This window comes from Gracilinanus agilis, chromosome 4, assembly GCF_016433145.1.
Source record: "Gracilinanus agilis isolate LMUSP501 chromosome 4, AgileGrace, whole genome shotgun sequence".
Classification (NCBI taxonomy): Eukaryota; Metazoa; Chordata; class Mammalia; order Didelphimorphia; family Didelphidae; genus Gracilinanus; species Gracilinanus agilis.
Window position 1 is genome coordinate 457,868,756 of NC_058133.1, and position 15,349 is coordinate 457,884,104.

The following is a 15,349-nucleotide window of genomic DNA, read 5'->3' on the forward strand; positions in this document are numbered from 1 at the left end:
AATTTGAACATTTGAACGACCTCCTGGCTCTAAGCCTGGCTCTCTATCAACTGAGCCACTGAGCTGCCTTTTGGATATGCCTTTTTAGAAATGAATTTGTCAATGAAATCCCTTTTGAAGCCTCCAGTTCCTCCTTATTGTCCAGAATCCATAGGACCAAAGTAATAGTTCCCCTCATTGCAGTCACTTTTCAAATAAGCTAAGGGGAGGGTGAAGGAGAGGAAGAGAAGAAGAAATGAAAAAGAAAGGGTTGGAGGAGAGATGAAGACAAGAGAGAGGAGAGGGGAGAGGAGAGGAAGGGAAGAGAGAAGAAAAGAGAAAACAAGCCATGGAAGATTGGGAGCTGTAAAGATAGTGTTTGGGGGACTTTTGGGGTTAAACAAAACCACTGCAACCTAACTTTTCCCACTTTCAGCTTTCTGGAAGTTGTAAAAAGAATAGATGGTTAAGTAATATTTAGATATAGAGTTAAGAGAAACATTTGTAGCATAAGGGTTAGTACTGCAGAAAAGCTTTATCACATCCAAATTGTTTCTACTACTTATCAGTTTCTCTTTCCTATCAAATAAGTTTTTTCAGATACTCTGGAAAATCTAGTTCACAGATTTTCTACTTTATACTTTTTAAAGAGCTATTATACACATGTTCATTTTCAAAAGGGAGGTTCTTTCATTTGGTTAAACATTTATTAACCACCCACCTATGTGCAGAATGTTATGCTAAGTTTTTCAGCCCTGACGAGTATTCAGAATTTACCGACAGGTTCCCACTTCATTAAGCTTAGAGTTTAAAAGGACATAAAATAATATAAATGTGTATAATATAAAATAGTATCTAACAAGTGCCTAAGAAGGATAGAAGATGCTGTTGAAGTCCAAAGTGGGGTAGGGTAGAGACTAATAGGGACATCAGGAAATTCTATTCAATTCAATAAAAATTTTAACTACTTACTATTTACAGTGCAAAAAAAAAAGAGAATTAAAAACAAACATCTTAGAAAGGGTATCGCAATATATATATATATATATATATATATATATATATATATATATATATATATATATATATATATAAAGAAATGAATAACTCATACAAATTCAGAACCAAAGACTGAATTAAACTTTATCTTCCATTAATAGATTCATACATCACAGCGCTACATTTTTTCCTACTTAGTTTCTTTATGGATTCCTGTTGGGTTTTTTTGAGTGATTTTATTAGTAATAAGCTAGCTTTGTGTAGTTCAAGAGCCTAGGAAATTTTCTTGAAGGATTTATAATCAGTCAGTGTTAAAACTGGGATTAGATCCCAGGTTTTCTGACTGTCCACTCTGATGTTTTCTGTAAGATCATGCTGCCTCGCTGAAAATGTGTTTTTTCCTATTTTGATCTTGAAAGTAATGAATAGAACAATTTGGTGACTGCCATTTTAGATATCATTCTCTAAAAGTCTGGTAAAAACATTTTATTTATACTATGCTTTATGCCTGGGAAAACAAAACAAAATAAAAAAGAATTATTAAAATGCCTATCAAAGATACCATGAATCATGGTACCTGCATGCTGTGGGTAGTCAAGAATGTAGTTTTCTGTGATGGTAAGTGATTCATTTGCATAATCTTTGGAAACACATGATCTCAAGAGCAGTCAGGCAGTTGAATTATATTTTGGAAACTCCTGAGTTTACTTTTTGAGTCATAAGATTTATTGGTATGCCATTTATATTGATAACAGTGAGAAATTCCAAAGGCTTTCTAAATGAGTCATAATATATTTCAGCTCTCTTTTTGCCATCTCTTAACACAGGATTCATTCAAATCAAGTTCCCCACTAGATCTGACATAGATTTCCATGACTTTTCAGACCTAGTGTCTGGTTCTTTCTTTGGAAGACACCTTTTCTGTCTTTTGGAGTGATCAGAGCCTAGATCTGAATACAAGTCTCACCTGTCTCCACATCCAGCACTACTAGAACACCACCTGTTCCCTTTATAGAATAAGAAACTTAGACACATAAAGCTACATACATGACTTGCCTAAAGCCATACAGGTATCAAGTAGCAGAACTGGGATGTTAATTCAGGCCCTTTGACTCTGCTTTATACCATACACTGCTGCCTGATGTACATAGATATGTTCCAGTGATCTAAAGTAGAGCCACCAGAACTCTGAGACAGGGAACGTCTTGGACAGTTCCTCCCAGTAGGCTCATTTGGGAAAACCACAGCATTGCCCATTGAGCTTCGCAAGACAGGGAAGTATAACCTTGATCAGAGAAAGAGACTATCTGAAACTACCCCTCTCCTTGCTTAGGTAGGCAGGTACCTTCAATTTGGATAATACTCTTCCTAGATATATAAATTCTGTGCCTTTTATTGCCAGGTCAGGTCAGTGAAATTTAGTTAGTGATGAATTGTTGTGAAGGTTGGGGGAATATTTTTAATTTGAGCAATTTTATTAGTGATGAGCTCTATGCCTAAGAAATTTTCTTTAAGGACTTATTCAGTGTAAAAACTGAGATTAGAAGCCCAGTTTTCTGACTCTCAACTCAGACATTTTCTATAATATCATGCTACCTCAACCCCCACATGGGTGTCTGGAGGCATACAACATTCACTGCTTATAGCAGCCTGGAATATGGTCAGTAGTTTAGTTGAAATGGCTGGGAGACAAAATAACACCCACTTTATTGGTTTATTATTTTTTTAAGTATGCTGGAGGGTTTTGTTTTGTTTTGTTTTTTACCTCACTCGATTTCAGTTCCCTCATTGATAAAGTAAAAGAATTAGACTAACCCAGTGGAATTGCTCATTGACTATGGGAGTGGGGAGGGAGGAGGTGAGGGAAATGAACACGAATCACATAAATATGGAAAAATAATCTTAATTAAATGAAAATTTTTAATTTTTAAATTTTTAAAAAGAATTAGACTGATTAATTCTTAGATATCTTCCCACTCCAGGCCTATGATTCTTTGATTCTACTCTAGAGTATTAAAACTCAAATACTACTGAAAATGCCTACAGTATTTGATCAATGATTGTGTCATTCTTTTTAGTTGCTGACCACTTCCATACATACAGGGCCAAAGTACATCAGGAGAGATGCAAACTTAGGATAGGTTAATCCCCATTGTCATTTCAACTCTCGTTTGCCATAAGTTTGAATTCTAAAAATCTGGATATCTTGGCCCTGAGATAGCTATCAGTCATCATTTAAACCCACTAAAGGCACATTATCTAAGTAGGCATCCAAAAGAATTTCTTTAAGTACTTAAGTAAATCCGTGAAGGGATGTGGTCGGAGCTGCAAAAACTGAAATATAATAGCAATTGCAACATCTACACTTAAGAAATTGTCCTTTGGAACCAGAGGGAACTCCTCCCATTGCAATACTTCTAGCCAATGCATTACCTTTCAAATGTACAACATTCCTTCCCCCTTGCCCATTACTTTATAAGTTCTAGGAATCTCTTCTCCTTTTGCCAAAATTACATTTATCTAAATTTATGAGTGGATAGCTTTGTTGTAGGTACTAGAGGATGCCTTTTACCAAAATGCTGGCCAGGATCTCATAAGGTTAAAATATAATCAAAGTAAACTACCATCCCTCATTTAGCAAGTTCTTAAAGATCTAAGTTCATGCCATGCTAGAAAATCTCAGGGTTATTAGACATTATAAGTGGTATGTCTTTATATAACCCTAGTTCTTAAGCTGTCTCTGATTGAACCATTTTTCCCCCACCAAGAATGTCAAAGAGTCTGAAACATGGATTTGAGGGAAGATATTGCCTATGTACTCCACCACTTTGTCTATTAATAACACTGGAACACTCCAGATATGTCATGGGCCATTGTTCTGCACCTTTAGAATTTTTTTCACCAGTTGGGCTCAATTCCACTGAATAAATAAAAATTTTCTTGAAAGTGAGAGAGGTGTTTAAATGACAACTAGAGCACATGGACAGTCAGAGAAATTGTAGCTCAATAATAAGCATACATGCTTGCCAAAATGACTTGTGTAAAATGATAATATAATCCTTAAAGGTAGCCCCTAAAGATTTACAAGACAAACAAATATTCCTGAAAGGAGAATAGAAATTATTTGCCAAAATTTTCTTGGCATAGGCCCAACAACACCTCAGAGAGGGAGACAGTGCAGCACTCTGAAAAGACTATCTTTAAGCTGCATCTACTACTTCAGTCTGAGGGAAAATGATCATTCAAAGATAAGGAGCAAAGGATACTGACCTCCTATAGTAATGGCATTGCCATTATTATCAGGCTCTTAGACCTCTAGTTATTTTTCTTTTCCTACACTAAAGATAGATACATAGATATAGATAAATTTCTCAAATGTTTCTTCCTAAATTGGGGACAGTGGTCAGAGTCAGAGTCCCCCAGGTCTCTAGGGAGACAACCACTCCTTTCAGTGGCATGCATTATATACATCTTGCAGTGTGATTAGTGTCTCATTTTAAAGACACAGCCCTTTACCTTCTCTGTAATTCTTCCATTCATTTGTACAGCAGGATAAAAATCATCTCTGCATCATAAGAATTATCTAGATTGTGCCAAGCTAGCTAGTACCTAATCCCCTGAATATGTACATAGGAGATTTTATGTCTAAAGTATGGTATTTCCCAACTTGGAATCATGGTAATTGAGTTTATTTAATCACTGAGCCCAGTCATAAATGCCAACTGTGTTGATGACTTTGGTTTCAACCAGTGCTGTAGTGGCACCTTCTCCTTCTATGCCAGTTCTATGTCTAAAGACTCCTATGTCCACCAAAAACTGGCCTTAGAGTAAGTGGCCTCCTGGCAGTCCCAGGTTAAAGAGCAGAAAAAATGTTGTTTTGGCTTGTCAGAGAACAAGAAACAATGAAAGTTTGCTTCTTGCTACAGAGCATGTATGTTTCCCTATCTTTGTGTCCCTTTAAATCAAGTCCAGCAAACTACAAGACTAAACATGTCTCTTCTTCTATGCTCTAAGGCCCTATTTTAGGTAGATTCTGTTTGGGTCACTGCCCCCTTAAACTTCATGGATCTTTCTGAATTGAGCAATGGGGGCTGAGTGTTTGGAGAGCAAGATTTGTGTAGCTCACAAATTGACTATTGTCAGCCCACACACTTGCCACTGTTTGATAAGAATCAGTAGGGTCTTCGTTAACCCTATCTTATCCAGGTCATCCTAGACTAGTGTTATATTAAATAATCTGGGAAGATATAGATGTCACCTTGACTGACAGGGATGGCAGTTGAGAGACTCAGAATGTTCCCAGGTGCTGTGAGCCAGGGGCAAATGTCAGTTAGCCCCACCCTATAAATAACCCCTCACAGCTATATTGAGGGAGGTCTCTGAACTCAAAGGTCTCTGGATTCAGAGGCTGAGAACTGGAGATCACAGATCTCTGCAAGCCTCTGTGGTTCTATCTGGGAGTGGGTGGCTGGAAGGGTGGTGAAGGGTTGCTGGGAGGTAGAAGAAGAAGAGGGTAGGAATAAGCCTGAATCTATTTCCTGCTAGACTGTGAGAGCTAGCGAATCATCAACACTAGTAGTGAGAGAGCTGAGAGAATAAAGGCCATCAATACATCTGCAGCAATAGTCTTCCCTATTCTCTGGCTTGGCTGTGGCCAGGTCCGGCCAGAGATAGAGGGAGAGGGTGAAATCTCAAGACTCCACCAGAATCATAGCCTCCAGTCCTGATTGTTAATTAGTCTAATAGATAATAGATCAATAGGGTTTCCAATCCCCAATCCTTGACCTTATTATCCTTTCCCTATTCATATTAGGTTCAAGAGTGTTCAATAACAAGTACTTTCCTGAGTGATCTTTCTATCATAGCCCTTGGGAAGGGAGTCAAACTCAATCAGATCCTGAACATTATCTAAGGCAGATCAATATCCCATCATTAATTTATCCAACCCCAGGTTGGGCCTGGAAAGGTTAACCATATATCTAACCTCTCAAGGGTCCTTACTTGGGCAGCTGTTAAAGGAACTCTTAACCGGTTATCAACCAAACCTGTTAGAGAGAAGGGGATAACTTACAGCAGCAGCCAGGGTGATAGGAGTAGGTGTTCCTCCCACCAACTGCAGAGGAGGAGATCATAGGCAGATACACATCATCACCATCATTATACATCTATATCTCTATTACTATCCAATTATTTCTTTAACACTAGCTCTACCAAGTCTTTCTCAGATTGGTCCATTTAGGTATGCTGGTCTTACTAGATGTTCTGGGCCAGCATAGGAAAATGTCGGCATGTTCTATGGTGGAGTCCTTGCCCTGCTAGATAGAGCCCAGTATATCTATTGATTGGCAGAATAGGGATGAAGTAGGTTATTAATAACTTGTAAAGTTCCTTTAGCAGCCTTCAAAATCTGTTATCATGGAATGGCCACCCAGGAAGTAGGGCTTGATGGTGGCCTGACCTGTTGTTCCATGATAGGAAAGCTACTTTAATGTTCTTGGCATGGAATTCCCAAAGGTACAAGTCAAAGAATAATTTCGACTGACTGGTTAATCCAGGGAAATATATGGACCAACCAAGAAATTTCTTGGCAGTACTCACCAAGATACTGTGTGTCCCCACCCTGTTGACATCTCTGTCCAACCCATAGAGGTATGCAGCTAGGCTAATCAGGCATTTTCTTTTTTTTTTCTAATTGAATTTTTTTTTCAATTACCCATAGAAACAATTTTTGATAATTGTTTTCTAATATTTTGTGACATAGATTCAGAGTGAGATGGTGGCATACCTAAGAGTTTATCTAGTCCAAGAAATTAAGAAGCTGAGGCCCAAAGAGGTGAAGTGACTCATCCATGGCCTCAGCGAACAGCAAAACTATCACTCAACCCAATGGTTTCCCACCATCATGCTACTTGTTTTCAGATGTTTAAAATATCTATAAACCTTCATTCTGTGCATCACCATAAGGGAGAGCTACAGCCAAGAGATGACAGTCAAAAGATGGAAGATGTCAACCTCTCATGAGATAGATTTTTCGATGATTGGCCTCCACATACTCGATATGTTATTGATAAAGTAGACTATTCTGTGACCACATGCTAGATTTTCCCACTTCTTTGCCTTTGTTGAGCCCATTACCTATGCTTAGAATGCCTTCCTTCCCACTCTTCACTTACTGAATTCCTATCCATCCTTTAAAGCTCAACTCAGACACCATCTCTTTAATGAACAGCCTTTGCTAATTCCCTCAGTCAACCCACATGGCATTTTGGTTTGTAACTCTCTAATATACTTTTTATGTAATATTATATATTGTAACTTTGTGTTTTATATCTTCTAAGAATACAAACTCCATAAAAGCAGACACCATTTCTCATTTGACTTTTGTTCCTCCCTTGTCACACAGTACTTTGAATACAGTTGTAAGGAATTAAATTAAGGGTTAGACTAAAATATGAGAATTTTAAAATAATACTATGATTCCACTTTTAAAATTAATACAGCCCAAGTCAAAATGACTTTTAGCAGCTTTTATTTACAAAAAAAGTGGAAAGATTTTAAGTAGAGAAATGAAAGAGAGGGTAGAGTAAGAAGTCTAGCTTATCACCCTAAATTACTCCGGTCCCTGACTCAACCCACGCAGAGCTCATTAACCCCTCAGCCAGAGGACTTGATGTTGAATTAAGCAAGGTTTCAACCCATGCTGCCTCCTCCAAGAAGGGGAGGCCTCTCCAGAACTAAACTCTCCAGAAACCAGGAAAGGAAGGTCAGATTTTTCACTCACCAGGAGAAGATCCAAAGGGAAAACATCCAGGAGCAGTCTTACCAGAAGCAGTCCAACAGTCACAGACCCAGTCCAAGCTCTTTAAACCTGAAAATTCAGGATGAAGACCTCTTGCACAGGAAGTTCATCATCTTTTATAGTCTTTTTTTTATGTCCCTTCCTGTCCCTTCTTCCACTTTATGGGCACCAATTTCAGTCTTTAAATTTGCTTAGCACTGCCCAGGGGGTGGTCAGTTGCTTCTGGAGTTGTCACCCACTTTAGTAAGTGGCTTGCAGACCTCCCCTACTTAGTGTTAAGTAGGGGTGTCTACACTTTTGGTTGATTAAATTTAAAAGTAGGCAAGGGGAGAGTTAATCCCATCTTCACAAGGAGGTGATTACACTTTTGTGTGTGGTATTAGAGTTACTGAAAACTAGACCAAACTCTTTTAAGGACTCTGAAGTGCTCAACTACTTAATTACTGCTTGACTCCTTTTTAGGAACATAGTAGAAGGGATTTCTGCATTGGCTGGGAAGTTAAATAAAATGGTTAGTGAGTTCTCACAATTCTCAGTTTCTATAGTTTCAAGAGATAGTAGTTGAAGACTCAATTTTAATACATCTAAAACTGAAATAAGCATCTTCCCTAAAAAAACTCAGTTCCCCCAATTTCCCTGCCCTTTTGCAACATTTACTATAGACATTTTAATGAGCTTTGCAAGTTCATTATTCAGGCAATGTTTTATTTCCTCTTGGATATTTTACCTGCAATTAGGTCATAGTACTGGGCACTGGATCTCAGCCTCTCCCATCGTCTCTGGTAGATTGCAACTTCAATCTTCTCTACTTCATGCCTTCAATTTCTCCTTAAACTTCTTTACTGTTTTCTTCAAATACACCCAAGACATCCTTATCCTTAAAAAAAAAAATCTTCCCTTCACCTTGATCTTACTGTCCCATAAAGCTTTCATCCTACAATCTGTCTTCCCTTTCTCAGCCAAACTCTCCACCTCTACAACACTTGGTATTAATACTAGCAACTCATTGCCTACTCTCATATGTTGTTAAAAATGGCTTAGATTTATTTCCACATATAAAGCATAATCTCCTTGAAAGCAGGAACTATGTCTTATGCTTTTTTCATATCCCCCTTTATCTCTCAAGAACAATGTTAAATGAATAGTAATATTTGTTTATATACTTCCTCTCTATCCACAGCTTTAGCCCAGGTCAATTTTGAAAATGACTGTCATCTTGACAAATATTTAGCAGCCATTTGTTGAATACCTGCTATGTGCCAACCCACTGTGGTGAATTTAAAAAAAAGAACACGACACACTTTGTCATCAAAAAAGGTCACACTATAGTTAAATAGATAAGAACATGAGGACAAATACACCTAACAGCACAAAGCAGCACAGAAATATCAAGTGAGTGGTACAAGGAATAAGTTCTCTAGTTCAGAGAGGGAGGCAACTTTCAGATGGCCTGATGAGAGAAGGGTTTAAGGAGAAACAGGGACATAAGCTGGATTTTGAAAGATAGACATGATTTAAATAGAAAGGAGAAGGTGGGCATACTGAGGGGGAAACTCCTTGTTTAGAGGCAGGAAGGAAAATGGTATTACTGAGAAACAATGAATAAGCCAACAGCTAGAATGGAGGTTGTATGTAAGAAAATAGTGGGAGATAATATTGGAAAGGTAAGTTGGATCCAGACTGAAGGTGGATTTCAATGTAAGCCTAAGAAATTTAGACATTTTTTTGGTAAGCAATGGGTGTTTTAAGCAATAAGTTTTAGATCAGAATAGAAGGGAATAATGACAGTGTTAGAGTTGTGTATGTTACAGTTGGAAATGTACAGTGGAGGTCTGGAGAGATCAAAATTGGGATTTTTCCAGAAAAATATTGATAGTTGAAGGAATGAGTGAGATTTCTCACAAAAAGAGTACTGAGAGAAATGAGGGACAAGCAGAAGAAGATGAACGCATGATAAAGAAAGTGTTGAAGTGGGGCAGCAAATGACAATAATGATAGCACATATTTACTTAGTATTTTAAGGTTTGTGAAGAATTTGGCTCACAACAACCCTAAAAGGTAAAAGTATATATTTTTCCATTTTACAGATAAGAAAATTGTAGGACAGAGATTAAATATTTGGCCCATAATCAACTAACTAATAAATCTCAAAGTTGAGATTCAAACTCAAATTTCCTAACTCTACATCCAATATGCTGATTTTCTAATAATGGAAGACATTTTACATATGATGTTTACATATAAACATATGGTTATTTTTGTGTGTAGAGAGACATTTTTTATTCACACACCTAGTACTTTTTATACCTAGTACTTTATTACTTTATTTTTATATTAACATACCTAGTACTTATCTTAACATGCATAATTCATTTGATCTACACAGCAACTTTGGATGATAAAATATTCCGATTTTAAATACAAAGGATATAATATCAGTATTGAGAGAAACAAAATAATGATTGTCATGGAAAACAAAGAAGAAAAAAGTTTTAGCAAGGAGAGGTTAGTAGATGGTATCTGTTATAAAGAAGTTCAGGATAGTGAAGATTGAGACATTTGTTTTACTTAATTTGAAAGTAGGAGGCCAATGACCTTAAAAAACAATTTCAGTACTGTGATAGAAGTGGAAGAAAGATTGCAGGAAGTTAAGGAGAGAGTTGTGTGTTTGTTTTAGAAGCAAAGTGAGCTGAAGTAGACCACATACCGAAGGTTAGTAATAAAAGGAAAGAGAAGTAGAACAGTAGTTATATGAGATCATTTTCAGTGAATATCTGTTGGAGAATAAGAACCACAGAATGAATGAAAAAGCATTTTATTAATTATTTAATATGTGCCTGAGAGAGAGGCTGATCTTGAAGTCAAATATATGTAAAAATAAAATGAGAATATGAGAGAATTCATGTCTGACTTAGATCTTCTTGGTAAAACATGAGGCCAAAAATATTTGCCAATAAAAATGAAGACCAATGGAGGGAAGTATGCAAGAGACTTAAGTATGCTGTTAAATCAGCAAAATATTACTAATATTAAGGCATTTTATTTTCTATTGATCAAATAACAGAATAAGGTTGCCCTTTCATTTGGAAGGGGGGGAAAGCCTCCTAAACAGGAATCCCTCTAAAGAGATTCAACAAGCATCTATCCAGCTAGTCAGCAAGTGCATAATAAGCTCTTAATTTGTACCAAGTATTGTGCTAAGTACTGGGGTGACAAAAAGCAAAAACAGCCCCCTTACATTCTTACATTCCAATGGGGAGCCAAAATATCTAAATACAAAATATGTACATAGGGTAGATACATAGTAGCTTAGAAGAGGACTAAGAAAGATTTACTGCAGAAGGTGATATTTGAGCTGAGTCTTGAAAGGAACCTGGGATTCTAAAAGGCAAAGATGAGTAGAAGAAACATTCCAAGTATTGATGACAGTAGAAAGACAGGGAGACATTCAAGAGCATCCTGAGTGAAGAACAGCAGTTTAGACCACTATTGTTGGATCCTAGATAACATGGAGAGAAGGAATGTATAAGAATACTAGGAAGACAGCTGCTGGGAAGAGCTTTACATTCTAAAGGGAAGAGTTTATATTTGAATTTTAGAGTTACAGAATGCCATTAGGATTTACTAAATAGAGGAGTAACATGGTAAGACTTAAAAATCACTTTGCCATTAGTTTGAAAAACAAGCTGAAATGCATAGAGATTTGGTGAAGACTATTGTAATTAAAGAGGTAATAAAGGCCTGAACTAACATAGTGGTCATGAGAGTAAAGAGAAGGGGACAATTGGAGAGATGCTGTAGAAATAAAAACAAGAATTTGGCAATCAGATGTGTAGGGTAAATGAGAGTGAAGAGCTAATGATGGCACTAACATTACAAAGTTGATGGTGCCTTCAACAGTAATATGGAAATGCAGAATGATGATAGATTTAATGAGTTATGTTTTAGACATGTTCAGGTTGCAATGCCTGTGGGATTTGGTAATGTCCCAAGCAAGTAGAAAAGAAACTAAGGCAAATAATCATAAAATTCTTCTTATAGTATCAGAGGAATATTAAACAGAAAAAGTAAATGTTCGGGAAAAAGTTAGAATTAGTCAATGCTTCTAGGTTGGGGAGAACATTTAGAAAAGACATGATCTAAAATAATATTCCAGGCTCATATATAAATATTGAGCCTATGAATGTTTATTTACAGACCTCCATCCACATCTATGTATATACCAATTGCTGGTGAATCTGAATCTCTACATGAGGATCGGAAAGGTGGAGAGACTCTCAAAATCCATCTTGGGTTGTCAGGTATGGCTTTAACTTCCTATAGTGTTTTTTGTATTATTGTTCTATTTGATTCTCCTACCCCTTCCAAATTATTTCATTTTTACCCACATATAATCCTCTCTTCTAAAAACATAGTCAAAGCAGAATAAGTCAAATACAAACTTTGTTCATGTATGAAAATTTATAACTAATTCCATGCCACTAGTCTTATCATTTCTCTCCTAAGATACAGAAGAAATGTTTAACCTTATATTTCTCAAATCAGACCATTGTAATTCTGAAGCCATTCAGTGTTGGGGTTTTTTCTACATAATTATGGTCCTTATTCAGTTCATATAAATCCTCTTAAGTTTCCTGGAGTCTTTTATATTTATCATTTCTTTTGGTATAATAATATTCTATTAAGATATAATATTCATATTACCTTATAGCATTTATAATATAATTTATAACATTCTAGTAGTATATCACAATTTTTTCAGATATTCCCCAATCTATGGGTGCTCACCTTATTTACAGTTCTTTACTATTACAGAAAGCACTTCTATAAAATAGTTTTATGTGTATAAGACCTTTCTTTCTGTATTTGGTCTTTTTGGAAGTATATGCCTAATAGTGCTGTCATTGAATCAAGAGTATGTATGGTTTTTTTCCTATAAAAGAATATTACTTCAGGTTATAATAAATACCTTTAAGTAAATGTTATCCTTTAAATGGGTTAATAAAACACAATAGATGGGGGCAGCTGGGTAGCTCAGTGGATTGAGAGCCAGGCCTAGAGACGGGAGGTCCTAGGTTCAAATCTGGCCTCAGACACTTCCCAGCTGTGTGACCCTGGGCAAGTCACTTGACCCCCATTGCCTACCCTTACCACTCTTCTGCCTTGGAGCCAATACACAGTACTGACTCCAAGACGGAAGGTAAGGGTTTTAAAAAAAAAACAAAACAAAACAAAAAAAAAAAAAAACACAATAGAATTCTTATTAGGCAAAGCTCTGTAAACCAAAGTTTCTTTTTCTCCCAAATTTCCAGTTATAAACTTTTCATTGTTGATTCAAATATAGAAAAGCTTATCAGTGAAAAAAATTAGGTCTAGCTCAAAAAACAGGACTAGCTGAGGAGAAAGAAAAGGGGGGAATCTACTAGACCAAGAGGGAAAAAGAGAGGGAAGATATAAAAGCAAGAGAGAAGAACTAATAAAACTCTAAAAGGAAAGGAGTAACAAGAATAAAGAACTAAAGTTGGATAAGGTAAAGAGAGCTAGTGATAACAAGACAACCTTAAAAAAAAAGTAAAGTAAAATTACTAAAGGAACATAATACTGTTTTTACACACTATATGTTTGGGAACTTTTTCAACATGTTTCTCAATTTTTGCTGAATTTTTTTCCACTCTAAAAAAGTACCATTTGCCATATGAGATGGTTCTCTGGGAGAGGGTGAAAGAGAAATATGTGGGATACTGTGGTGATGTGAGAAACAGAAAATATTTCCCAATTGGTAAATGGTCCACCATTTTGGAGAACAATTTGGAATTATACTCAGTCATAAATATATATATATATATATATACTTGGACTCGGCAATACCACTGTTAGGTCTGTTTCCCAAGATGACCAGGAAAAAAGGAAAAGAACCTATATGTTCCAAAATCTTTATAGCAGCTCTCTTTGTGGTGACAAAGAACTGGAAAATGAGGGAATGCCCATCAATTGGGGAATAGCTGAACAAACTGTGGTATATGATTGCAATGGAATATTACTACACTGTAAGAAGTGGTGAGCAGGTTAATTTTTTTTTTAACTTGGAAATACCTACATGAAATAATGGTGTGATATGAGTAGAACCAAAAGAACATTATATACTTTATAGACCTAATATTTGAAGAAAAACCATTGAATGTTCGTGTCCAGAGAAAGAACTGATCAATAGAAACACAAAAGATGTAATTTATATACATATTGTTTTGTTTTGTTTTTTTAAACCCTTACCTTCCATCTTGGAGTCAATACTGTGTATTGGCTCCAAGGCAGAAGAGTGGTAAGGGTAGGCAATGGGAGTCAAGTGACTTGCCCAGGGTCACACAGCTGGGAAGTGTCTGAGGTCAGATTTGAACCTAGGACCTCCCATCTCTAGGCCTGGCTCTCAATCCACTGAGCTACCCAGCTGCCCCTATACATATTGTTTTTATCAGTTGATGCTTTCTATGGTGTGTAATGGTTAGAATGGATTTGACTAAATTATAAGAGTAAAAAAAAGTTGTAGTTGATGTTTATAGAAATTAACCCTTAAGTCATTAAGTGTTAATAGCTCTAATAGCTTTATTATAGTAATATAAAGATAATAAGAGAGGGGAATATAGAAAGGAGGTAAAGAATTACCCCATAGTCTGTCTCAGAATCTCAGAAACACCACCAACACCACCAATACCACCTCTTCCTGCTGGGTCTCGCATTATATGCTGTTCCCTTGACCCATTAGCTCTCCTACATCACCACCCAGGAACCAATCACAATTCCTCAATTAGCCTGGCACCACCCAGTGGGCAGTGCCTGTGGGATCAATTCCCTGGTTGCTGATTGACCCAAACTCAAAACAAATGGAAGGGAAGTCTAAATCATGGATTGATCAAATCAAAATACAAATTCCCTTCTCACAGTTCCCCCTGTGATTCTATTGGGAGACAAGCATGTTGAAATCTCCTCAAGGGTCTTGGGAGATTAACATGCCTACTCTCCCCAATGAATCATTCCAAATAGGATTCTCCTACTAAAGTATATAAAACATTGCCCTTTCTAAGGGGAAATTACAGCAACCTGGGAACAAGAGAAATAAAAAAAGAAAGAAAACAAAAACAATAAATAATAGACACATTGACAAAAAAAGCCAATTTGGGGATTTCCCCTTTGGCATAAGAATTTATGTTTAGAAAAAATGTGTTCAACCCCCTTCAGTTCAGTTCATTCTGGATCTCTTGATGCAACATGTGGTTTCCACAAGCATCTCCATGGCTCTTTAAGAAATTAAATTTAGGGGTTTGACTAAATATGAGAATTCTAAAATAATATCATGGTCACCTATTTAAAGATGTTATAACTTAAGTCAAAAATGACTTTATAACTTTATTTGCAAAGAGGTAGAAAGAGTGAAAATGGAAAAAAGTAGCTAAAGAGACAGGCTAACAAGCCTACTAGCCCTTCTCTTGTGAAGTGAGGCTCAGCTTCCCCACATCTGGTAGTGTCTTCAACTGCTCACTCACCCAAGGTGAAGTCCTCCAATGCCAAAGTCCAAAG

General features: G+C 36.6%; 1 protein-coding gene across 1 annotated transcript in view; it reads left to right on the plus strand.

Moving 5' to 3' along the window:
* FAM102B (family with sequence similarity 102 member B) overlaps window positions 1–15,349 on the plus strand; it is an 85,147-nt gene that overhangs the window by 52,665 nt on the left and 17,133 nt on the right. Inside the window, exon 6 of the mRNA XM_044672229.1 lies at window positions 11,975–12,078. Within this exon, the coding sequence (XP_044528164.1) occupies window positions 11,975–12,078 (104 nt within the window). The remainder of the gene's footprint in view (window positions 1–11,974; window positions 12,079–15,349) is intronic.